Below are 26,043 nucleotides of genomic sequence, written 5' to 3' on the forward strand. Positions count from 1 at the left end.
TACCATGTGTTTGTTGAAAGGCCTTTGTGGGGATTTGCATTGTTTGGTTCAGTTGGTTGGTTCGGTACGTTTGGTTATGTGTTGTAAATAACAACTAGGTACTTTGTACTAGTTTACTTCCGATAGTTTCGATACAATCAATTTGTGATTTCAATTAGGTACATTTTATAGTTTAGGTCCGATCGATTAAGTACAGTCAAATCGGTACAATTTGTATTTTCTAACGTTTAGGTTATTAGGTCCAATAGATTCGATACGATCAATTTGGTATAGTTTATATTTTTATGTTTTAGTTCATTAGGTACATTGATCGGTACGGTTTGTATGTTTTATGTTTAAGTTCTTCATTAGGTAGGGTCAATTTGTACGGTTTGTATTTTTATATTTTAGTTTATTAGGTCCGATAATTTTTGCATTATTACTCATTAAGCCTCATACGTTAGTTATGATTTGCAAACCTAATGCTTTTCAATTTTTTTTTAGAGAAATTTTATTTGGACCCAATAAACTTATTTCTACACCCATTAAATTTTTGTTAAATTTTATATTCCAATTATGCCCTAAAGAAAATATGGGTGTAGAAAGATATTATCAACTGGTGAAAAATCTAGCCACAATTGGCTGCCGGAAATTGGAAAATGGATTGTCGGAGGGTGGAGAAGAACAACAAAAATATAGTGGAGGGCGGTTGTGGTCTTCGACGACATCAAGAGAATGTGTCGCCAGAGAAGCTAATAAAATCTCATCAAACCCTAATTTATCTCGTTCATCAACTCCATGGCCAAGGTGGAAGGATCCAAGGATTGTGCGTGCGTCCCGAGCTTTTGGAGGAAAGGACAGGCATAGCAAGGTTTGAACCATAAGAGGGCTTCGAGATCGGCGGGTGAGGCTATTGGTACCCACTGCAATCCAATTGTATGATCTTCAAGAAAGGCTTGGTCTTAACCAGCCTAGCAAGGTTGTCGATTGGTTGCTTGATGACGACCATAATCAAGTCCGGTTGTTGCCATGGTAGGTGGTTGGGTGGGTTTATGTGTTTGTGTAGTTTTTCAAGTTTGTAAATTTTGTATTTGAGGGTAAAATGGTAAGTTTGTGGGACAAAATTTCTAAGTTGGGTGTAGAAAGAGGATTAATGGGTTTAAATAAAATTTCCCTTTTTTTTTTATGTTTGATTCCCTAAAGCAATTCTATCTAAGGGTAATATAGACAAACTAAAAATACAATAAATTCATAAAAAAAAAGTAATATATAAGGTGACGTGGACACGAGTCAAAGGACTATTTTTAGTTTTTCATCTTATATACGGTATTATTGAAAACTTGATTTTTTCTAAGTACTAAAATGAAGTTTTCTATATAATATATATATATATACACACACACACACACACACACATACAAGTTATGCCTTTTAATTTGAAGATACGTAATGGAGAGTGGGGAGAATTTGAAATTATTACATTAATTTAAGGGATGAGAGAGTTTCGAACATGAAATACTTGGGTAGAAACTCAACATCCTATTCGCTAGAATGTTGGACTGCATACATGTATATGAATATTTATATACAATGTCGTCCAAAGATAATCTAAATTATAAATGCCTTTATCACTTGTTTTTGCTAGTTCGATTTAAAAGTCTCTTTTATTCCTCCCCTCTCCTTGAATCAATGAATCATGCTGACTGCAGAACTAGTAGCCTTTAAAGCACTGTTATTTGTAAGGCTCTCAATGTTGTTGCTGTTGCCTTTATTGTTATCTGGAGGCATTATCACAATGTCAATTGAGCCAGAATCCTGATGATGAAAGCTTGTTGACGGTACTGAATTACTCATCTTGTCTATTTCTTTGCCCTTACCCCACAGCACCGCATATAAGCCACACACTATCAACACTGCTCCCAAAACGCTGTTATAATTTTCCAGTTAAACAAACACCACGTAAATAATTAAAATCAAAGACAAGCAAGGACATGTATATTTAAGAATATATATGAGAATGTGACGACAAAGTCCCAAAATGGTGAGGGACCAAATCATGCAAGGTCCCTCTTCCCATTAATGTATAATTCATTCTCAACAATATACATATTTTAGAGAACCGTTATTATTCGAGAAAATGCAAGATGACCATGTTAGAATGCGAAAATCAAGTTTTTCAGTCAAGAGTACGTACATACCTTCCAAGATGCAACTTATCATCTAATACCAAAGACCCAACGATGGCAACGAGCACCAACATGAGAGGGTTGAAAACAGATACAAACAAAGGGCCTCTCATGCCTATGCACAAAGCAATAATTGCAGCACTTAGCCCAGTGACCATAATTCCCTACAGCATAAAATCACCAACATATATAGATAGATCCAATTATTAATATATATGAAAACTAATGAAAATGGCTTGAAAACTTTGAGTTTTAACTATAAGGACAAAATAAAGGGTAAAGTGAATAGTAGTAGGTTTGACTTTTTAGTGTAAAAATATGGTTTTTCGTTAAAGTGAACAATACCGTGGACTTTTCGTTAAGACTCCCAAAATTAAATGTAAAAACAATAAATAGCTAGTAGAAGGAGGGTGTGACGTACCGAGTATGCCACTGTTAGAAGCCTAATATTCCAACCTAGCATCCATTGGCTCCACTCACTCTCCTTGCAGAGGGCAAAACCAACGGCCTGGATTGACCCCATTGCTGACATTAGAGCAGTGCTTGAATAATAGCAAGGGTATGTCGCACTCATTTTAGTCTATGAATTGCACAAAACAAATAATTAGCTAAATAAATCCAAAATGTAAATACTAGCTACTATCATCATCTTGTGAAAAGATGAAACGGAAATTAATAGGAAGACAAATGCTAATTTATTTATAAACGAAAAGCTTCTTCTTCATTAATTTATTTATAGGAAGACGAGTTTTTTTTTTTTTTTTTTTTTTTTTTTTTCACAATAGATGTTGAAGGAGGGGAAATTTGATAGATGAAAAACCTCAGTACAATGATGAGTGCTCTTAATTACTTGAATTGCAAATCTGTTGCATAGACATTAGCTTTGACTTTATAAATTGTCCTTTTCATTGAATTGACAGATTCAATAATGATTTTTATTAAATACGAGACTAATATTGTGGGACAATGATTTTGGGGACTCCACATGGTGCTCAGAGTGGTCGAAATGGCCAGCAAGCTTCGGAGTGTGTGGCTCGGAGCAGATGATTAGGCTCCTCAGATTGGACTCCTCTGACCATGGTATCAAAACAAGTGATTCTGATATCTTCGAACTGGAAGGCGAGACCCATCTTATCGGGACAAACAAACTTGTTCTTCAAAAAAATGAAAATATAATTGAATCCCAGTTAGTAATGCATCTTGAATATCTAGGAAATCTCTATATTAACGCGATTGGCGTGCGTCACAAGCATATCAAACGGACTCCTAATAATATTGTGTCCATCAATGCCAAGACATACTCACAACCTCAAACCGAAAGGAATTACGCGTGACACCTAATCATCATTGCCACTAGTATATATTTTTACATAGGAATTTACAGATCACACACCAATAAGGACTGCTAGTAGCGGAACTTGAACCTTGGTGGGACGACACACAAGGTAAGCACCTTGCCAACTGAGCCAACCCTCGTTGGCAAAAAGATAGACCCTTGTAACTCTTTTTTAGTAGATAAAAACCCACCTAGTGTTAAACATCCAAATAAAATCCAAAATTCAAATAGTCTACTATGTAGCTATGTAGGCAAATAAATGACATATTATTATAAAATATTTACGACTCATGCCACAATACCCTAAATATGTCAATAAGTGTTTTGTTTTGGTCGAACAATAAGTGTTATTATTACTTACCCTTAATTATGATAAATGAGCAATGAGCTCCTGTTTTAAAACCAGGTATTACAAATACGGGTAAACTGTCGGTTTACCCCCTGAACTTTCACCTAACTTTCGATTTCCCCCCTAAACTTTTCTATTGGAAAATTAAGGACTCAAACTAATTTTTTTAGCCAATTTGCCCCCTACCGTTAGTTTTTCATATATTCCATCCATATTTCCGTTAAGTGAGATCATGTGCATAACATGTGAGGATAGTAAGTCATTTCAATTTAAAAATGATTAAAAACTGAAAATAAATAATAATAATAATTTTCCCTCTATTTTTTCCCGCTAATTCCTATCCTCAATTTTAATTTTCCCTCTCATTCCTATGCATGAGAAATAATATATGATGTTATTGTCTTCATAAGTAGCTAAGTTAATCTTTTTTTTGAAGCATGTACTACCATTTTTATTTTCTCTAACAAATTAATAATTTGACAAATGCTAATGGTGTTATTGTCTCCAAAGCAGTGCATTAATATAAGAAACATGTCCATAAAAAAGACTAGGGTTTCTTATATTAATGCACTGCTTTGGAGACAATAGCACCATTAGCATTTGTCAAATTATTAATTTGTTAGAGAAAATAAAAATTGTAGACAATAACACCATATGTCATTTCTCATGCATAGGAATGAGAGGGAAAAATAAAATCGAGGATAGGAATTAGCGGGAAAAAATAGAGGGAAAGTTTTGCTTTTTTTATTATTTTCAGTTTTTTAATCATTTTTAAGAGTGAAATAACTTAACTACCCTCACATGTTGTGCACATGGTCTCACTTAACGGAAATATGGATGGAATATATGAAAAACTAACGGTAGGGGGCAAATTGGCTAAAAAAATTAGTTTGAGTCCTTAATTTTCCAATGGAAAAGTTCTGGGGGGAAATCGAAAGTGAGGTGAAAGTTCAGGGGGTAAACCGACAGTTTACTCTTACAAATATAAATAATATCTATAACTACTAATATATTATACTATGTAATATATCTACATATAGACTAATTTACCTATATTTTAAAAATTCAATCATTTACCTACATTCTTTTGATTTAAATGATTTACCTAAGATTATATTTATTTTAATCACCTAAATCACCTATTGTTATAAAATATTTACACCTAATGCCATAACGCCCCAAATATGTCAATAAATATTATTATTACTCACCCTTAATTATGATCAATGAGCAAGAGTGTTGATAAACTCATCTTATTGTCCTATTTTTTCACTCACATTTTAATAAAAATATTAATGACATATTTATCCTTTTGAAAACGACTTTTAAACCCTTATTTATTTCATTATAATTCATGTTATTATAGCTAACAAAAACAAATAAAAAAACCTGGAAAAAACCCAGCTACCTTTCCCCTACCCCCACCCCGTTCCTTTCGCCCCAACCGTCTCTCCATCTCTCTCTTTGTGGAAATTGGAAAAACTGAAATAGGACAATAACTTGAGCCACCAATGCCAACAAAGAGAGCTATCCCAACTTCTTACCAATTTAACTAATTCCCTCATGGCCACAAACTCCGCTTGAAATGGACACTGATCCCTTCATTTTTCCCAGTCATCACCGCAATAAAATCTCCCTTCTCATCATGCACCACCACTCTATAACCCCCACCCCACCGCTCCCCATGCATGCTTCATCCTCTCTCTCCCCTGTTCTCTCTCTTCTCCCACTTCCATTTCTCTCTCCACTTCCCTCTCCCGTTTTTCTCTCTTCCCAAAGGAGATGCCGCCAATCAAGTGTTAAAGGTTTTGGTTGCTGATAGTGGTGGGTGACGTTTTGAGGGGGTTGGTACGGCTAGGGTAATGACATTCTGAAAAATTAAAATAGAATTAGTTTAGATATAAATTAAAGGAACCGCTTAGTACTACGGTCTAATGATATTCCTCTTCATTTGTAAGTGAGAGGTTTTATGTTCGATTCTTGTCAAAAGCGCATTTGAACCACACTATTGCTAGCATATTGTAAGGCTTAGCCCACCTCATCTCCCTTAGTGTAGATAATATCGTTTGTTAAAAAAAAAGAGGATATTTTAGAAATAACAATGGGTGAAGAAATAAGATTTTAATTTTTAAACTTCTAATTACAATGAATAGAATTATATAGTGGGTGGGAAAATAAGACAATATGGTGAGTTTAGTAGCATTCATGAGCGATGAGCTCCTGTTTTAAAACCACGTATTACAAATATAAATAATATCTATAAATACTAATATATTATACTATATAATATATCCACATATAGATTAATTTACCTATATTTTAAAAATTCAATAATTTACCTACATTCTTTTGATATAATTGATTTACCTACAATTATATTTATACTAATCACCTACCTTAAATGTATATTAATTTATCTATATTTGCTTGTTCAATAATTTACCTAGCTACAAGAAAATACAAGTAAATTAATTTTCAAACACAAACATATGTAAAGACCATTTATGAAATCGTTACCAGATTTGCAATATATTCCACCAAATTTGTTTTAAAATAATGAGGGGCATTTTAGGATGAAAAGTTTATAGAATATGAGTCACTAAGCCATAAATGAAAATTTGCTTAGTTGGATTCTAGTTATTGGGTTTAACTCTAGAAAAAGAAATGAGACGGATTATGATTATTATTATTATTATTTTGAACAAACGATATTATCTACACTAAGGGAGGGGGTGAGATTAGCCTCACAATTGACTAGTAATAATATGGTTCAAATTCGCTTTTGATAGGAATTGAATCGAACCTAAGATCTCTTACTTACAAGTGAAGAGGAATATCACTAGATCATAGTATTAAGTGACAATGAGACGGATTAATTAAAGTTGATAAAATATTAGTTTCAAAGGGAAAACTCAAATTTTTAGAAAGAAAAATAAAAAGCCTTCATTAGTTAAAGGTTACCTAAAAATATAGCCAAAATTAAATGGTGATTAGAAGCTTTAGTAAGATGCCGTCAAGAAAAAAAACATTGGTAAGAGAATCACCAGGATAATGAGCCATATAGCGTAACAAATACAGCTTCCGAAGGCCAGTAGACAACCCAATAGTCGATCACCAGAATCTGTATGCGGTGACGATGCCAAGTGGCTGTGTTGTTGCTGACTAGTATGTAAAAGGTCAACATGCGTGGACCATATGTTGATTTCCACACCCTCATAAAATGCCAGAAGCATTGCTCCACCTATTCCCATCAATGTTCCCACCACCTTTGCCTTCCCTGTTAGGCTTCTCAAATTCAACTTCTCCAGCCTAAGAAAAATGATCATGATTAATGTTAATAATAAAAATGTTAAATATCATCAATTATCTACATCTTCATGCTTAATTTTGCCTTCAATTCTCCTTGATTGTACTTTTGACTTTTCATATTACTTTTCTTAGTTTCATTGCTCATTCTCTTGGATCCATTTAGGTCAATGTATCTGGTGATTGTTTTAGATCACTTAGTCAGAACTTCATCCCTTATTTATCTTTTAAAAGTTGTTAACTGAGACAAATGTCCTAATGTGTTACTAAAATGAATTATTGCTCCACATTCAGACAAGTACAATAACAATACTCACAAACTTTTAATTTGAAGGCCAAAGCTTCAATTAGGCTTAACTTCAAAGACTAATACTATAATTTTTTTTCAAAATAATAATAAAGCTGGAAAATATATATGTATTTACCTGAAGGTGATTGCCAAGATGAAAGTAATAGCCGGGATGAGTTGGGCTATGGCAGAAGCAAATGTGGCCGATGTTAAGGCTAAGCTTTCAATGTACAAATTTTGTGATAACGATCCACTGCAATATTAATGTTAATTAATTAATAGTATACATGGAAAATATATATATAGTCATTAAAGACGATTTTAGCATATCTGCCTTTTTTTCTTCTATTTATTTGGAAAACACGCGTGGCATCTCATTTCATTGAAATAAACAATTAACGCATATTTTTATTTTATTAGCATGGAACGACACTGCTGTAGTCTATGTACATATCAGATAAGTTCTTCTCTTTTCATTTTTTATTTTATTTTTATTTTTTGAAAATGAAAAAACTGTGGATGCTGCCTTTTGAGCACTAGAAAGATCAAATATATATTGGCGCAAGAGTTACGTAAAAATGTTGTGGACGTGCGTATTTACAGAGATATACAGTTGGCAATTCCATTTATAGTGGACCACCCCTATAAGCACTAATATCTACGAACACGGATCCCCTCCGGATCCATTATGTGGGGATCCTATCCCCATATCTCAGCCGTTCATTGTGAATCGTACGGTCAGTTTTCGTCAGGTATTATTCGTATTTAATTTAAAATAATAAAAATAAGATTATTTATGACAGCACGATTTACGATGAACGGCTGAGATGTGGGAATTCTTAGGATCCCCACACAATGGATCTGGAGGGGATCCGTTTCAAATATCTACAGCATGCACAACCAATATATACGTACCAATAAATATAAATATAGCTTATACGTACGATTACAATTACTTACTCCCCAAACAAATATTATTTCCAATTCTAACGTAGGAGAAGATCAAGATTTGGAAGAAAGACAATTGCACAATGCACATGGATACGGTTCTTACCCGAACAAGCCAGACAAAAATCCTTGCAGGAGTACCATCCATGTGAGTTTTGGCCTGTTCTTCCTGCATGCAAAAATAAACACCAATTAACTGTTTTAAAAAAGTAGCAGATAGGGTTTGCTTGCTATCTCTCTTTTCTCCTTTTTGTTTTGGAATTTGCACGGGGTTTAAAGTCAATGATACTTCTCGTACGTGCATATATGATGAACTTTTTGAATGTTCTCAAACATTACTGTAAATACATCAGAAGATTATGCAGCTACTTTACACACACAGAGAGAGAGAGAGAGAGAGAGAGAGAGAGAGAGAGAGAGAGAGAGAGAGAGAGAACTAATAACTAGACAATAATATTATTTTTATTTTTTCTGTAAGTAGAAAAAAGATTCACAAAATAACAAAAAATAGGTATTATATGGCACTGAATATTTCTATGGAAAAACAAAAAATAATAAGTTATGTTATGTATAAGAAGAAAGGAGAGAGGTGCAAAATTGCAAATGATCACCTTTCAAAGAAAAGAGCAATAGGAAGAAGGAAGGCGGTTCCAAAAATGAAGCGATATGCAACAAGAATACTTAAGTTCATTCCATCGTTAGCGGCCAGTTTGTAGAGAACATTAACTCCTGCAAATGCAAACTGAACCACCACCATTAACAACACTGGCTTCAACCCATGCAGAGCATTACATATCCGACCAGTACCCATCGCCATCGATCACCAATATCACACACACTTAGAGAGAGAGAGAGAGAGAGAGAGAGAGAGGGTTTGAGTAGTAAAAGAAATAAATTATGGAATTGATTGAAATTGAGAGATTTAAGAGCTCTCGGTGCTGCTGGCTTCTTTGGTAGTTCCCACGTCACCACCTACGTACCACACGGTTATCGTGGGTCGTGGGCCTTTGCCCAACGACACGAAAGCTAGGGCCGACAACAAGGCCCGTCGGGCAAAGAAAAACTAGCAGACGAACACAAGTTTTGTCCGGCAAACCTTGAGATATTACGTTTCATTTTGAGTAAACCCAAAATGTTCACTAGCTTTGCACTTCCATCTGAAAAATTCGCCGAGTGAAGTATCTTTACATGGCAAAGTTGTTGTCGCAAAAACTGTTAAATATAGTAGTATAGGCCAAGCCTTATATTCTGGGGTAGTGACATAAGGCAAATATTGATTAGGAAGAGCTAGTATAACTTAATAATTAACCTTTCATATAAGAGCAAGAGGAATCATAACGGCATCAGAATAAAAGGACACCTCACTCTTAGACATTTTCTGATATGTAACAGCTATAAATTAGTTACAAGTGTTTTGTTGTTAATCACAATGTTAGTGGTTAATCTGGTTTCATTAGTTACTAAGCTTATTTAGCAAAGTGTATATAAACCCTCATGTATTACTTCCTGATTAAGAAATGAAATACAAAAAACATTCTTTCTATGGACTTCATGGTCTGTTGATCAACAAGGAATTATTCATGAATCGCAAAAAGAAAGGCACTGTCTCTTCCGCTCAAGAACCTTTTCAGGCCTTTGTTGCTCAATATCAGGGCCCTCTCCTTCCTACACCACAGTACTCTCCCTTTCCACAAGCTTCTGCAGTGCAGTTTAATGCTCCTCCCAGATTTCAGAACAATTGCGGAAAAATATCATTTCAGCGTAACTATCGAGGTAACTTTTCTAAGAACTTCAACAATTTTCGTGGTAATTTTCATAATCCTGGCAATGTTTCTGGCCAATTTCGCACTAACTCTGGTAATCATTCTCAATCCGGTGGATTTCCTCGCAATAACTACTATTCTGGTGGTAAAAATCCTTGCCAAATCTGTCATTCCTTTGAGCATGAAGCAATTGATTGTTACGAAAGGATGAATCATGCTTTTGCTGGTAAAATACCTCTTGCCAAATTAGCTGTTATGTGTGTGCATACCAATTCCACAGCTACCTCTCCTACTTGGCTTATTGACTCTGGCGCCACATCCCATATCACCAACGATATCTCTGCTATTCATTCCCCTATTCCCTACTCTGGAGAAGAGAATGTGTACATTGGTGATGGGCATGGTATGTCTATTCATCACTCTGGCAATTTTGTGCTTAAAACACCATCAGCTACATTTCAATTGAATAATGTTCTGCATGTTCCCATGATGAAGTTCAATCTTCTCTCTGCTTATTAGTTTTTAAAAGATAATAACTGTGCTTTAACCCTTGATTCTGATGGTTCTACAATCAAGGATCGCTCTACAGGGATGATGCTTTTTCAAGGACCAGTTAGAGAAGGTTTCTATCTTCTCCAAGGCATTCCCTCCACTTCTGCACATTCAGCCCTTTTCAGTACTAAAGCTACACTTCAAACATGGCATAGGAGGCTTGGGCATCCTTCTATAGCAATGTTTAGGAAGATTTTAAATAAAGCTTCACTTACTCACAATGGTGACAAGTTTGTAAATTTCTTTTGCACAGATTGTGCCATAGGCAAAAATCACAAGTTTCCCTTTTCTTCTAGTCATAGTATTGTATTTGCCAGTCTTGAGTTGATTCACTGTGATGTTTGGGGGCCAGTTCCAGTGCTCTCTATTAGTGGCTACAAATACTATATCCTCTTTGTAGATGAGTTTACTAAATACACTTGGGGTTGTTTCCTCTGAAGGTAAAATCTGAGGTTTTCTCTGTATTTGTCAGTTTTAAAGCATATGTTGAAAATTTGGTTGGCAATAAAATCAAAACTTTTAGATCAGACTCTGGTGGTGAATTCACAAGTTTGGCATTCAATTCTTTTCTTGTCCATCATGGTATTTCTCATCAATATAACTGTCCTCACACTTCCGAGCAAAATGGGTGTGTTGAGCGTAAACACAGACATCTCACAGAAACTGCCAGAACTCTTTTAGTCACTTCAACTGTTCCTCACAAATCCTGGGTTGAACCTTTCTCCACAGCTTGATATCTTATTAATCGACTGCCTTTATCAAATTTGGACAAATCTCCTTATGAGTTACTATTCAACAAGGCTCCAAATTATTCAAAGCTTAAGACTTTTGGTTGCAGTTGTTACCCATGGCTCAAACCATATGTATATTCCAAGCTTGATGGTAAAAGTACTTTCTGTGTTTTTCTTGGTTACAGTTTACAGCACAATGGCTACATGTGCTTAAATGTTCAAACACAACACTTGTACATCTCAAGACATGTTATTTTCAATGAAGATCATTTCCCCTTTCAACATTCTCAATGGTCACAGGGCACTACACCATTGGAATCTACATCCACAATCACTCCATTAAGTTTTTCATCAACTTTCACACTTCCATTTCCAGTTTCTCACACAAGTTCTTCTCTTCCAGCTCTTTCATCCTTGAGCAAAACTGCACCTGTGCTTATTCCAGATTAGTTTTCACAGCACTTATCCTCTCCAAACTCAAATCACTCACAAGTACCTGTTGATTCACAAGTCCTTGTTACTTCTTAAGTGCATGTTGTCTCCACTAATACCCATCCAATGGTAACAAGGTCAAAAGCTGGAATTTTTAAACCCAAGGTATTGGCTGCCACCAAACATCCAATTGATTCTAGCAGTTTTGTTCCTTCAACTTACCTACAGGCTTCCAAACATGATCATTGGAAACAAGCAATGGCTGAAAAGTTTCAAGCCTTACAAACTAATGGTACTTAGACTCTCATACCTCCCTCTCCTCATCAGAATATTGTAGGGTGCAAATGGGTTTTTAAAATCAAAAGAAAGCCTGATGGTACCATTGATAGGTACAAAGCTCGCCTTGTGGTTAAGGGATTTCGTCAGCAAAAATGAGTTGATTTTCAGGAGACATTCAGTCCTGTTGCAAAACCAGTCACCATCCAAATTTTGTTGACTCTTGCAGTCCAAAACAATTGGTTTCTTAATCAATTGGACATAAGTAATGTCTTTCTTCATGGTAATCTTCAGGAAGAGGTCTTTATGCATCAACCTCCTGGTTTTATTGATTCAATCAAATCATCATATGTTTGCAAGCTTTGCAAGTCTCTTTACGGCTTGAAATAGGTTCTTAGAGCATGGTATGATAAACTTTTTCATACTTTAACCTCTCTTGGATTTGAAAACTCTAAATCTGATTGCTCTCTATTTGTTCAACAAAAGCCTTATCTGGTTATAGTCCTAGTGTATGTTGATGACATACTAGTGACTGGTCCAAATGCATCTTCCTATCAAGCATTTATTCATCAGCTTAGTAGTCAATTTCCTGCCAAAGATTTGGGACCTCTCTATTTTTTCCTTGGTCTATAAGTTCAAAGAACTGCTGAAGGTCTATTCTTATCTCATGGTAAATATGCCTATGATCTGCTTGTCAAAACTAACATGGATGGCTGCAAATCATGTTCTACTCCACTTGGAACAACTAAGTTGGATCATACTGGTCCCTTACTAGATAATCCCAAAGAATACAGATCAATTGTAGATGCTTACAGTACCTTACTTGGACGAGACCAAATATTTCGTTTGTTGTAAACCAAGTGTGTCAATTCCTTCACTATCCGAGAGCATCCCATTTTCAAGTAGTCAAAAGAATTTTACGTTTTCTTAAAGGTTCAGTTCATCAAGGTCTGTGGTTCAAGAAAGGTCCCTTACAACCTTTTCAGTTGCTGATTGGGCTGGTTGCATCTTTGACAGACGATCAACCAATGGTTATTGTGTGTATCTAGGTCCTAACTTGATTAGCTGGAGTGCAAAGAAGTAACACACAGTTGCTCGATCATCCACAGAAGCTGAATATCGCTCTCTTGCCCACATCGCTACAGAATTGACATGGATCTGCAAAAATTTTAAAGACATCACCTTCCCACTTCGATAGGTACCCCAACTTTGGTATGACAATGTTTCTGCCATTTCTTTGGCATCCAATCTCGTGTTTCATGCTCAAAAGAAACATGTGGAGATTGATCACCATTATATAAGAGAACTTGTCCTAGCTAATCTGATTCGAGTTCAACATGTCAGTACTCATCATTAAATTGCAGATATTCACACCAAGGCACTTTCCAAGGCCATATTCAAGTTGTTATAGTCCAAGCTTTCTCTCGGGTCTCCTCCGTTTAGCTTGAGGGAAGGTAAAAGGACACCTCACTCTTACACATTTTCTGTTATGTAACAGCTGTAAATTAGTTACAAGTGTTTTGTTGTTAATCACAATGTCAGTGGTTAATTTGGTGTCATTAGTTACTAAGCTTATTCAGCAAAGTGTATATAAACGCTCCTGTATTACTTCCTGACTAAGAAATGAAATACATAAAGCATTTTTTCTATCTCAGAAAACATGTTATACGATAAGCAATGAGTGTTGCAGCGTAAGGATGTTGCTGATGAAGATCAATGGATCAGGAAGGATTGCATCACAATGCAATCCAACATGAAGTTCTGAGTTTTTAGTTTGCATATGTTTGAAGGTTGTATTTGAATGTATTGAATGGTTGAGATTAGAACATCTAAACAATGTAGTGCACATGACCTCTCTTACACGTGGGAACAGTGTGAAATCCCAACAGCTTTCTTTTGTCCTTTGCTAACATCACTATATGTGTGATTGTTTTGCTGTGTAATCGGATCTAAGAGAGATGAATGAAATAATGGAGCAACGTACTCCCATTGCTGCTGAGTTCATCTTTCTTCTTGCTTCTTTATAATTTTTCCAGAAATCCTACATAAAACTATACACATTTACAAAAAAAAAAAAAAAAAAAAAAAAAAAAAAAAATTGGCCTTAGAGCTTGGTTCACCTTGAATCAACGGGCGTTTACTGTGATTTGGCATTTCAGCTGAGTTCTAACAAAGAATTAGTTGAATCCAGCTGAAAAATGGTTGGATCTGGAGCTGGTATTCGAGCTCCAGTGTTCACTGGAATTAATTATGATTTTTGCTGTATTAAAATGAAGACAATCTTCAAATCACACAATATGTGGAAGATTGTTGAAAAGGGTTATAAGCTACCTACAGTAACTGAAGGTGAGCAAGGTGGAAAGAAATAAATTGCAGCTCAAGATCTAATTGCTCGAGATGCTAGAGCTCTTGGCTTGATTCAAAATGTAGTCTCGGATGAAAATTTTCCAAGAATTGCAAATCATGAAACTGCCAGGGAAGCTTGGGACACTCTGAAGCAAGAGTATAACGAGTGATTCTCAGGTACGAGTTGTGAAGCTACAAGGTATTAAAAGAGATTTTGAATATGTGCATATGAGAAATGATTATTTGTTTTCTGATTACTTGACTAGATTGCTTAATTTGATTAACAAAATAAAAATGTATGGAGAGGAATTGTTAAACAAGAGAATTGTTGAGAAATTGCTGATTAGCGTAGCTCTTAGCTATGATAATTTGGTCTCTATGACTGAGGGGACTACGAAATTGGATGAAATCAATCCCACTGAGGTTGTTGCTTGCTACCTTGATAGGGTTTGAGCAAAGATTGCTTCGGCATGCTGAGGAGAATGAAGTGACTGAGAAGACATTTAGTATTGGTTCTAGGGATGGATCTCAAGGAAGTAGTTTCAAACGGAAGAAACAATGGTAAAATAATCAGAAGAAGGGAGGTTTAGAATCTAATGTGCCATTTGTGAAGCAGGGTGCAAATAAGGAAAATGTCAAGGAGGTGTGCAAATACTGTGATAAACTACACGATGACATTTGTTGGTTCAAAGATAAACCAAAATGTCATAAGTCTAACAAAGTTGGACACAGCTAAGAACTGCAATAGCAAGCTGAATCAACTTGTTCACCATGCTAAGCATGTGAAGGAAGAAGCATCTATGTTCTATGCTTGTCATGATGCTAAGATTGTAAAGAACAAGCCCAGTGTCTGGTACATTGACAGTGGATGTAGTAATCACAAGAATCTTTGCTGATCAATATTGACAAGAATGTGATATTCAAAGTGAAAATGGGAAATGGAGAATTGGTTCAGGCTACAAGAAAGAGAGCTTTGGTGACCGAAGCCAAATATGAACTAGATATATTAAAGATCTAGTATGGATGGTATGAAACCAAATATGACCTAAACTCTAGAAGTATGGTTGGTATGAAAACTTGTTGAGTATTGGTCAAATGGTTCAGCAACTTTATGCTATTTTGTAACAACCCGTCTTTAAATTTTACATTTTAATTACTTAATTTTACAAAATTAACCCTAGCGACGAAAATGTTGACTTTCGTTGACTCTCGTTCGTTGACATGTATGAATTTTTCTATTAATTTATTCATGTCGCATTGGTCGATATGAACACATAGGCACGAGCGAATTTGAATTTGGAGTTAAAACGAAGCTTCTACGAATTTTTAAATGCAAAGGTATTTTGGTAATTTCACATGTGGAGATCTTTATCCCACCCTTGGACCACTCTTGGGCGGCCACGTGGCAAATTCTCCCCTATTTTTTGGTGGGTTCCTTTTCTATGTGCCTGTGACTCCTCCTCATTCCTCTATTAATTCTCCCCTTTGCTGCAACACATACACACATCATATTTTGTTTCCCCTTGGCCGACAACCCTTCTTATCACTTTCTCGCCCTCATCTTTTCTCTGCCGCGCCATTTCCCCTCACCTTAGCTCTCTTATATCTCTCTGCACTGCCAACACCATCACACAAACACCATTCATCGCAGCCCTCATTTTCCCTCCCCGTGCAGCCTTTAACCCCCATCACAACCACCTTATCTCTCCATAAAAAACATCATCAAATAACCTTCATTATGAGTCCTCCACTAAGCAAGGACAACTCCTCTCCTCCTCCACATCGCTCGGCCCAGTCACTGTGCATACGTTTTTCAACAACATATCGCCGTATCCGGTGAAAGTAAGCTTCGAGACTCATTCGATATTCCTTCCTCGTACCATATATTACTTGGTTAGTGACTAAAAATGGCTTTGGTCAAGGTTTCAGCACAAAAAATACCTCAGGAAGCTTTTCCTAGAAAATCTAGAAATTCAAACTGTGGTTGTTTAGCCTTCTTTTAGCCACTTTTCCGGCTGACCCCGTGTCCCGTCGAGCCTTCCAAGGTATGAATCTCTTGCCGACATTCCTAACTATATTTTGGCTTTTGAATCACTCAATTCGGGCTTGTATCAAGCTCGGAATGGGCTCTCGAAGTTGGCCGAAAATCTGGAAAAATTCCAGAAAATTCGAAAGTGGCGAGTACGACCGTACTTAAGGGCTTGGCCGGCGTGTGGAGTGCACGTGCCACTGCCGGAGGTACTGTACTCCGCAGCCGTCCACAGTGACGCTGGTGACTTTTCTGGCGACCCGGGCTCCTGCCCCTTGACGACGTGTGGCGACCTGAGCCATCGCCTCGTGGTGGCGCGTGAAGGAACCCGAGGTCATTCTTTAGGTTTTTCGACGTGCTGAATTCGAAGTTGTTGTCCATTTTCCCAAATTTGACTGTTTTAGTAGAGTTTTATTAAATGATCTCTATTTGTGTATAGGTGCGTAGGTTGAAAGTGATCCAGTACTCCTAAATTTGAACGTCTCACCAATAGCGAAGTATTTGTGAGTGGACCCCTTATCAAATTGCATGTTTTTATAACCATTAGGCTTGCAATCATGGAAAGCATACTTCTAGAATTCTGAGTTTTACGAATTATTCATGTTTTATAATGAGTTATTTAATTTCTAAGTTTATGGTTTTAATTGATGTATATTGCTCTTACGAATTATTTATGAAATTCTCTGATTTTGGAGAACTTATGAATTATCTTAATGGCTTTTATGAAGTATTTATGATTGATAGTTTTAAGGTTGGTATGAGATTTTGAGATATGTTTTCTATACTTACCTAGTGAGTTATCATACAACATGTACACACAACCTAAGTATGTATACGTCTATGGCCATAGGACATAGTTGAAGATATTTATGACATACTTCTAGCTTTACTAGTGAAACCAGTGTAGGACAGCTTCACTAGCCACGACTAATGTCGGTGTGTTATGTTTATAGTTATATTTTCTTATCTGGCGTAACCTGGAGTCATACAGCTTCACCTTTGGGTGATGGGACCTACCACATTTCTTCACTGGCATAACCCAGTGTCGTACAGCTTTACCTTCGGGTGATGGTTATGCCTTCGGGCGACTATGATACTCCTAGTTGAGTATACCACAGAGTTGATTTATGAGATTCTCAGATTTTCCTTTGGGGCGTTATGATACGATTTTCAAAGATGATTTTACAGTTACGAACATTTTTAGCATGTTAGAGTTTTCGGAAAAACTATTATGTAGTATTATATGGGTTTTCAAAACAGGGGGTTAGTATGTTTAGAAAAAAAAAACGGTTTTCATATTATTAGTATTATTATAAATTATGGTCCACTCACCCTTTTGTTTTTGTGCCCCCTTTAGGACTTAGTGACGAGGAGTACGACCCCGAGCATCGAGGCATTTCCGTACCAGTGATCTCGCGTTCTTCTACTTGTGTATGGCTTCCTTATGATTGATTGTAACTCATTGTCCTTCATTTCGTTAGCACGTTCATTTTGAAATATGCCTTGAATATATTCGTGCATCTTTTATTTCGGATATTGAAACCATCGGACATTGCTTTCATTCATGTTTATTTTGGAATGTTATTATTGCCTTTCTTGCGTTGGTATTTTTCCCTATGATTGTTATTTGCTATATGATTCTCGAATTTCATGTTCCCTTTTTATACTTGCACTTTCACATATTTATGGCTTTCGTCATTCTCGAGTGTCGGCCAGCACGTGTCATCCAGGTGTCACTTGGATATCTGGGTTGGGACGCGTCATATTTGGAGATAATATGGTTGGTATATTTGAAGACAGAAAGCTAGTTTGCGTAATGGCAACTCGTTCAACTAATCAACGTACCATAAGGGCAGGTGCAGATATGCAAAACATGTTTCTATGCTCACTCCGAGGAGTAGCGCTATCAAAAAGCTTTAGACATAGATGACAATCTTGTTCAGTGAAAATTGTCTTGCAAAATTCTTTTGCCAGTGAGCCTAAATCATAGGAACCATGGAAAAGAAATCAAACAACAAGCAATCTTATAGACGAATGAGAACGAGTACGCAATGGTCTAATCAATACAAATGACGATGGAACTAAATCTCACCAGCGAGAGATGTTCCCTCAGTGAATGAAAAGACATGAAGTGCTTTTTACACACTCCACATCTCAGCTGATGAACTGAGTGGAATGAGCCCTTGGTGTGCTCGAAAAGATGTTCCTTTTGCCTGTACTGCTTGTAACATGAAGAACATCCGTAACATGAGGAAAGTTTATAAATAGCCCACCAAAACACAATTTACGTTCAATTTCTCAGCAACCAAGCAAGTCCTTGTGGAAATGTGAAAGAAAATGCCATAAAGCTCACAAATTTCACACAGAGAGAGTGATCGAACCTTGTATATTTGGTATTAGGAAAGTCTGGTTCGAAATTCATGGATCCCGGAGCTGTTCTCTGCGAAACACCTATGGAGCTCCAAGATTGGCGCGAAAATTGCAGTGTGAGAAATTGCGCAGAAACTGTAGGTGATCCGCAAGGGACGAGGAGTACAAACGAGGAAGGAAATTACCCTGCAAGTTTCCTCTCCTTTGTTATGTGGTACCCCGATGGTACCATGTTTTGTTATTTGATTCTTCAATTATTCATTATATTTACATGGAAACATAAATGTATATCTAAAGAAAAACAATGTGCAAAAGTCACTTTTCTAAGTTTTCTTCACACGATTCCTATTACTTTTCAATCGTAGGTCATAGTTGAGTTATTTTTTTTCTCATTTTCTAATGACAAAGTTACATTTTGAAAGTATTTTCTTACCACAAAGATGGGTGTGGATTTAATGCTTCAGTGCTATTTTTTTTATAAAACTCAGCGATTTATTTCATGTACCGCTCAATGTTACGTATCTTTGAAAAGAAAATTGCACAAAGATTATATTATATACTATTGTATTGTGATTACGTAATTTACTCTTGAAAGAGAATGAATCAAGACTATTGAAATAACAATAACTGGAATCCCAATCAAAGAGAAATTAACAAGATATATCGTCTGACAAAGATAGACAAGATACTCTCAGAAGTTCATGCATGTATACATAATTTAACCTAACAACATTGAAAATTTTGTGGCTAGGCATGATCAATTAACATACACAATGCGAGGGCTCATGGATAACGATAGTTGTCCGCATAACTGGTGTAGTGGACGACAGGGTTAACTTTCGGTGGGGACCTTGACCGGAAATATGAATAGGGCGGCTGCTGCATTTGTCCATAGTAACTATATGGTGGCGGTGGTGGCCTATGGTACGCAACAGGTTGATAGTATGGGTTTAGTGGCCAATAACTGTGCCTTGGAGGGCCATAAAAGTTCCTATTTGCTGGAATGCCCATGGGTGGAACCATAGGCGGCCGAAGTCCAGGTCTCGGCCGAGGCATAGGCATGGCCGTGCTAGAAGTTGCCTTATTATTACCATTCTTCTTCGTCTTGTCCTTTTTGATCCAACTGAGAATACCATATTGCTTCTTGGGTACAACTTTACTGCTACTAGGGCTTTCATCATCGGAGCTGCTTTCATGATCATCACAACCGCCATCGCATGAACACTCTTTGCCAATTTGGAAGTTGTACTTAGAAGATTTACCAATATTACTTGGGAAGGGTTCTTTCTGAAAGGACCAAAGTTCTGCCTTTTTGTCCATAGTTTGGACTGCCCTTGTGAGAACCATAGGGTCTATTTTACCTTGAACTCTTAGCAACCCTTGTTCTGGATCTACGTTTATATCTTCCACTCCTAAAGATAAATAATACGTGAAAAAAAAAAACAAAATTATAAACTGATATATAAACGAGGATAAAGAAATGGAAAACGATTGCTGTACACATTTTCCCTCGTTCTGCAAAATGCAAACCCTTGTTTAATTCTGTTGATTGATTTCTTTTTTTATTTATTCAATTCGAAGATAAAAACAAACGAGACTTTCAAATGAAAAAAAAAGGGTTGTGTGCAATTCGCTTCGAAGAAAAAAAATTATATATATATATATATATATATTATATATACAGAACGTTAAAACATATAATATTTACCGTCTAGTTTCTGCAACTTTTCTTTCACTTTTAGTGGACACTTAGCACAACATCGGAGATATTTCATTTTTATAGTACAAATCTGCAGGAAAATTGTCCAAGAAAATTATTAGATAGAAACATGAGATGATTAAGAGCAAAATGATTATAAAGAGTATAGATATGTATACAAGCAGCTTTTTAGCAAGGATTCCGTTATACATTGTAAAAATGCATCGGTAGGGAAGTGTTCACCTAGAGGGAAGCACATGTGCGAGCGGTGGTCATGTATTATTATTAAGAGAGAGAAGAAATACATACCGGAGAGGTTGCTCCATGTTGTTCCATTGGAGTGGCTTCAAAATGATGATAATTTGAGACGAATATATGTTTTGGATAGCTACGTACTACTTAAAGGATATGTCGTTTAATTTATAGGGAATATAAAGTTATGTGTGGTAGAATTTATATGTTTTGGATGTAACGCAATTCACTGCATTCTCAAGAGTAGTTCAAAGGAAAATACTTATTCAAAAATGATAAGATATGGCGGTAATTAGGGTTACCTTTTTTTGGCACTAGGATTAATTGAAATTGGGGCTTAAGAGGGAAGGAAGCTCAAAATCCTGATTTGATTATGTACAAGAGGTCCTAAATTTTAAGTGGTGGGAATTCAAGATTTTAGAATTCAGCCGAGTTTTCTTTCCTAAAATAAATACTTTTCCTTGAAAGTATTAATATATTTTGTCCCTATCCATTTAACGATTCAATTAATTACATACATAGGTAAAATCTCAAAAAGGATTTGATGGCTAATTATAATGAATCCTACGTGTGGCTAGAGGTGGCAAATCAATCAATTTGATTGTTTATGAGTATGCGTTAAGATTCATTTAATTTGGTATCACCATAATATATATAGAGGTGAAATTGGTAGTGGTGATGATAGTGTAATGTAAAACCAAACTATCTAATGAGTCCCAATTAGTTATTTTGCCACCACTACGTGTGTCATGCATGTGCGGGGTTAAATCATAAGATTGTCTAAGGAAAGAGTTATGCCCCTAGTATTAGGGTTTGAGTTCGATTCTCATGAATGACTACCTTAGTTGGTACTAAATTATGATTGGCTCACTGTCTGCTAAACCTAAATCTCTATCCCGAATTACATTGTATCTAGAAAAAAGAGGGAAAGAGTTTCAAATTTAAATCTAATGTTAATTAACATACCCAAAAGTTCACAAGATTGTCAAATATCGATCGACATATTTACTTGATTTACAAAGTATTCCATGCATGTATATATAAAATCTCAAAATCACACTCCAAATTTACTTTCTTCAAAGAACATTAATTAACTGTAATTTATACGACTAACTAATTATTGATGAGCAAAAGGTTCTCAGCCTATAAGCTAGCTAGGGTTTGTGAACTAGGCATGTCAAACGCAATCTTGCAGCAAGGGAACGTGATGTTCATCCCAACAGAACTACTTCTCTTGCACTTATCCCTGATCAATACCACCACCATGACGATGCTGTCGAGTACAATTCATCAATGGAGAACCATTCTCCTGATGTTGGTCCCGTATGTATCTGTGCCATTCCTTGAAATTTGAAGAAATTTAGCGGTACAAGTTCATTAACGAACTTTTTATAATTGTGTATTCGTTGCATGGTAATCGTATCTACTCGGTTTTATTACTAATTAATGGTTTGAAACTTCGGGTATGTATCGTAAAACGAATGTTCATAAAGGGAATATAACAGTTTGTTGTGAACTTGTAGATTAATCAAAATTTACCCAGACAATCGTTAAGGATGCAGAAATACTGCGACCGTTAGGTTAAAAGCCCAATGCTCTTGTTCAAGCGAAGATTTCTCTAGAGAATGATCCTTGGACCTCAACACAGCTCCCCAAGGGATTGGTACTTTTGATGTATAGTCGAGCTCTTGCTTGTTGATGTGCTACAAGAAGAGGACAAAGTTAGTTCTGAAAGATGCCTTTGTGGGGCCTTAGGTGTAGGCCTTGAGGCTCGCAATCAAAACTAATTGAGTGCTACGCGTGCCACTGCTATCTCAGTATAGCAGATGTAGAACAAGAGTGTTTTAAGTTGATTACTTGCGCCCCAAGTTACTCGGACATCTTGTTATCAAATGATTGTCGCAGATGGGTTAAGTCTACATTAAGTTCTTTTTCTTGCCTTGTAAACAAGGACTTTTAGTTCATAGTCTTGTATGTTTGAATGAAGGGAGTCCAAATCCCCTTAAGTCATTTGTTTGGTTCTAGATTGCTTTTAATGATAACATATTCATTAAACTAGCCAGATCCAGATACAAATGAGACTCTTAAAGTAGAAAAATAGGTGGAAATCGGGCAAGATTTCACCTTGTCTGTCAAGGTTGAACCTTTTGCAATCACTTCTTTTTGAATTAACATGGGTTTATATGCTAAAAGGGGATGAGTGGTAAACAAGTTTACACAAGGGAATTGATGCTACGCCACTAAGGGAGATAGCAGAGCTTTAAACTGGACAAGAGATAGCTTGTCGCTAAAAATGACTGAATCTGGGTTGATTTCAGCTTTTGGATGCAAATCTGGCTTGAGAGCAAAGTTTGTATGTTTGTTTGTTTGATTGGTTGAGTGTCTTTGTCTTTGGGGCCTCTTCCTTCTTTTATAGGCAGATTAGCCCGACTGTTGTAACTTTGTTCTTATCCGAAAGCACTTGGAGGGTAGTGAGTCATTAGCTTTTTACTTGGAATGCCACTAGAAAGTGTTCTTTGGCTGGTAGTAGGTTAGTCTCTATCACTTGTCACTTAAATAGTAAGCACATGACTTGCATTTTGGCTAAGAAGGTTTCAATTTGCCTTTAGGCTTGGTGCTGGGCTTCTGGCAAATCCCTTTTTAGTTGGCACCCTTACGCTTTTCTTCATCTAAGTCCAACGTTCAAATATTAACCCAAATAGCTCTACCAACTGAGCTATATATACATCTGCAATAACAAGAAAAGTGCATTTCTACCATTTATTTGCTGCGACCTTTAATTTCCTTATTTTCTCGTACTAATCTGTACAAGTGTGCAAGATATTAGGTGTATAATGCTCTGGAAGATCAGTAGAATACTGATCAATAGGTAGAAACGTATAAACTATGGGCATATAACACAAGAATTTCAAGTATAACGTCGCTGCTGTATATGCATCTTATCCCTATCAATTCAATTAATCCAAGATATAAAGTTCAGCTAAACTAGTTAAAATCTCAAAAGATTTCGTCGTAGTAATTGATTTCTTAAATATAAGATCCAAATTATATTTCCTTACACGCATTATGAAATAATTAAAACAATTTGACATTTGTATGTGGTCTAATATCCTAGTGGATAAGGTGTTGGATTCGAAACCTTCTTCCTAAATTATTATAATAATTTTGAATCCTCTTCCCTTCCCTTAATAATAATAATTAAAAAAATAAAAATAAAAACAATTTGGCATTTGCAATTGGATTATTCTAATTTCCTTGTTTGCAGTTGATTCTTACGCACCCGTTTTAAGAGAAACGCTAGAATACAAATCACATGTCATATTTTGTGGTTGTGAAAAGAGAAAGAGAGAGAGAGAGAGAGATAAAACATATTTCATGAAAATTTCTCTCGCATTTCACATATACACATATCTGTGTGGCATACGATATTTAAATGATGAAAAAAAAAATAGCAAAAATATGCTAATTTAAAAAAGTTGTCATTAGTGGAGATCATCATGATCAATACTTGCTTAATTTGTAATCGAGTTATTATATAAATATCATCTTATATTGTTCATCAAAATCCATTTTCATGATCAGTCCTTACCAACTGTCAAGTTTTTGCCGTCTAATCAGCCCTACTTTTTACTATAAGCTAGCTAGGGTTTCAAACTCTCTCAAAAGACTTTGCTCTTGCAATGGAAAACCACCATGACGATGGTCCTGTATGTATATATATAGCTACCTCCTCTTTAATTTTACGATTATATGATTACTAATTAGTCATTTTACATTGATCGTATTGATTAATCTGGAATGTTAAATCTAGTATATTGTTTTTGCAGACTTGTATTTTGAAGGTGAGCACATGTTGTTTAGGGGGTTCCAAGCTGTGGCCACCCCACTTCACTAAGTTGTGGCCTCCCAAGTTCATAAAAACAAAGACGGCTATTACATGTTGCAAAGGATGTGCTCACAAAATGAAGAAGAAATTGCAGAAACTTAACGGTACAAAATCTGTTTTTTACTTCCCTCTTGCAGTTGATCATCAAATTAGGAATATCCGCATAGATAAAACCGGTTAAAAATTCTTAACAAAAATTAAACTACGAAACGATTTGATTAGAACTTTGTAATTGATTTTGTTTGTTCTTATGGTATTAGTTTGTTTCTGAATTTTAACAGTTAATTTTTGGGTGCGTTGGTTTTGTATGAAGGAGTAAATTCCGTCACCATAGATTATGAAAAAGGGATGGTGGCAGTTTCTGGTGCAGTGGATCCGGCAACAATCTTAGTGACGATTTCAAAGCTTAAGATAATGACGGAGCTTGTGTCTTACATGAAGGACCCTCGCGGTACCAAAAAGAAAAAGCAAGCACAAGAATTGAAGAAAACTCAAAATCATCACAAACACGAAGCCAACGACGCCAAAAAGATTGATCATCACGATCATCACGATTCGAAATCAAAATCACATTCAAATTCAGATGATGATGATACTGATGAATGTCACGATGATCATAGCGCACATAAAAGTAGTAAGCACAAAATGAATGGTCCAATTCTTGCACCCCACGGCAAGGGCTATTTTCCCAAGCCAAGAGCAGAATTTGGACCTCCGAGGCCATATGGCCTTCAAAACCATTGGGCACAAGGGATGATGCATGGGAGGCCACCGCCAGGTCCACCACCGGTATTGCAATTGCCACCGCCAATGCAACCACATGGATACGGTTATGATTATCGCTCGAATATGGTTCTGATGTCACGACCGCCACCAATGCAACCACAAGAGTACGGTTATGATTATCGCTCGAATATGATTCCGATGCCACGTCCGCTGCCGCCGCCACAGATGTATCCTTATTATCATCGGCCAAAGGATCCCCCAGTTGGTAACTCCATGATCCATTATTTCAGCGACGATAACACTAGTAGTGCTTGCACGATAATGTAAGGTGGTTGCATGTGTTATTGTTGCTAATCTCGTGCTTGGTTTTATTTTGGACATATGTAGTCACAGATATGTTATGAATTTGCTAATTTAGAATCATGATCACATGTTTAGACATGATTCTAAGGGAATAAAATGTACGTCCAAATTAATAATGGTCAGTGTTATCCACATACTCATTTTTATCTCCCACACAGCATTTGTTAATATCGTTCTTTGATATTCTTCAATTCATTTAATCCGACGATTAAAAATTAAGAGAAT

At 36.2% G+C, this 26,043-nt stretch overlaps 3 protein-coding genes and 1 long non-coding RNA gene across 5 annotated transcripts; 1 reads left to right on the plus strand and 3 right to left on the minus strand.

Annotated features, from left to right (window-relative positions):
- Positions 1-1,429: 1,429 nt before the first annotated feature.
- Positions 1,430-9,210, minus strand: LOC126591099 (WAT1-related protein At1g25270-like). Its single transcript, XM_050256666.1, has 7 exons — positions 9,005-9,210; positions 8,500-8,562; positions 7,582-7,698; positions 6,895-7,159; positions 2,587-2,745; positions 2,178-2,329; positions 1,430-1,906 (listed from the first exon to the last, which is right to left on the minus strand). The coding sequence occupies exons 1-7, from the start codon at positions 9,208-9,210 to the stop codon at positions 1,666-1,668; spliced, it is 1,203 nt and encodes a 400-aa protein (XP_050112623.1). The 3' UTR covers positions 1,430-1,665.
- Positions 9,211-18,354: 9,144 nt separating this feature from the next.
- Positions 18,355-19,109, minus strand: LOC126591428 (uncharacterized). 2 transcript variants are annotated; one of them, XR_007612390.1, is made up of 3 exons: positions 18,904-19,109; positions 18,615-18,740; positions 18,355-18,501 (listed from the first exon to the last, which is right to left on the minus strand). It is a non-coding gene; the product is annotated as an uncharacterized LOC126591428 (long non-coding RNA). The 2 variants fall into 2 exon arrangements; XR_007612391.1 differs by lacking the exon at positions 18,355-18,501 and having other exon boundaries at positions 18,530-18,740.
- A 566-nt stretch (positions 19,110-19,675) lies between these two features.
- LOC126590491 (heavy metal-associated isoprenylated plant protein 42-like) lies at positions 19,676-20,927 on the minus strand. The gene is made up of 3 exons (XM_050255934.1): positions 20,901-20,927; positions 20,601-20,682; positions 19,676-20,304 (listed from the first exon to the last, which is right to left on the minus strand). The coding sequence occupies exons 1-3, from the start codon at positions 20,925-20,927 to the stop codon at positions 19,676-19,678; spliced, it is 738 nt and encodes a 245-aa protein (XP_050111891.1).
- A 3,596-nt stretch (positions 20,928-24,523) lies between these two features.
- LOC126590492 (formin-like protein 5) lies at positions 24,524-25,782 on the plus strand. The gene is made up of 3 exons (XM_050255935.1): positions 24,524-24,554; positions 24,671-24,685; positions 25,043-25,782. Exons 1-3 carry the CDS (start codon positions 24,524-24,526, stop codon positions 25,780-25,782), a joined length of 786 nt encoding a protein of 261 aa, XP_050111892.1.
- Positions 25,783-26,043: the final 261 nt, after the last annotated feature.

Source organism: Malus sylvestris, chromosome 11 (genome assembly GCF_916048215.2).
Source record: "Malus sylvestris chromosome 11, drMalSylv7.2, whole genome shotgun sequence".
Classification (NCBI taxonomy): Eukaryota; Viridiplantae; Streptophyta; class Magnoliopsida; order Rosales; family Rosaceae; genus Malus; species Malus sylvestris.

Bases quoted from the DNA above. Each gene is read 5' to 3' on its own strand.
- LOC126591099 (XM_050256666.1), bottom strand. From the start codon at position 9,210: ATGGCGATGGGTACTGGTCGGATATGTAATGCTCTGCATGGGTTGAAG. The intron at 7,160-7,581 runs GTAAATACATAT...CATTTTTCTTAG, and splicing joins ATCTTGGCAATCACCTTCAG to GCTGGAGAAGTTGAATTTGA. The intron at 2,330-2,586 runs GTACGTCACACC...TTTATGCTGTAG, and splicing joins TTCTAACAGTGGCATACTCG to GGAATTATGGTCACTGGGCT.
- LOC126590491 (XM_050255934.1), bottom strand. From the start codon at position 20,927: ATGGAACAACATGGAGCAACCTCTCCG. The intron at 20,683-20,900 runs GTATGTATTTCT...ATTTTCCTGCAG, and splicing joins AACATGGAGCAACCTCTCCG to ATTTGTACTATAAAAATGAA. The intron at 20,305-20,600 runs GTAAATATTATA...ATTTATCTTTAG, and splicing joins AAAGTTGCAGAAACTAGACG to GAGTGGAAGATATAAACGTA.
- LOC126590492 (XM_050255935.1), top strand. From the start codon at position 24,524: ATGGAAAACCACCATGACGATGGTCCTGTAT.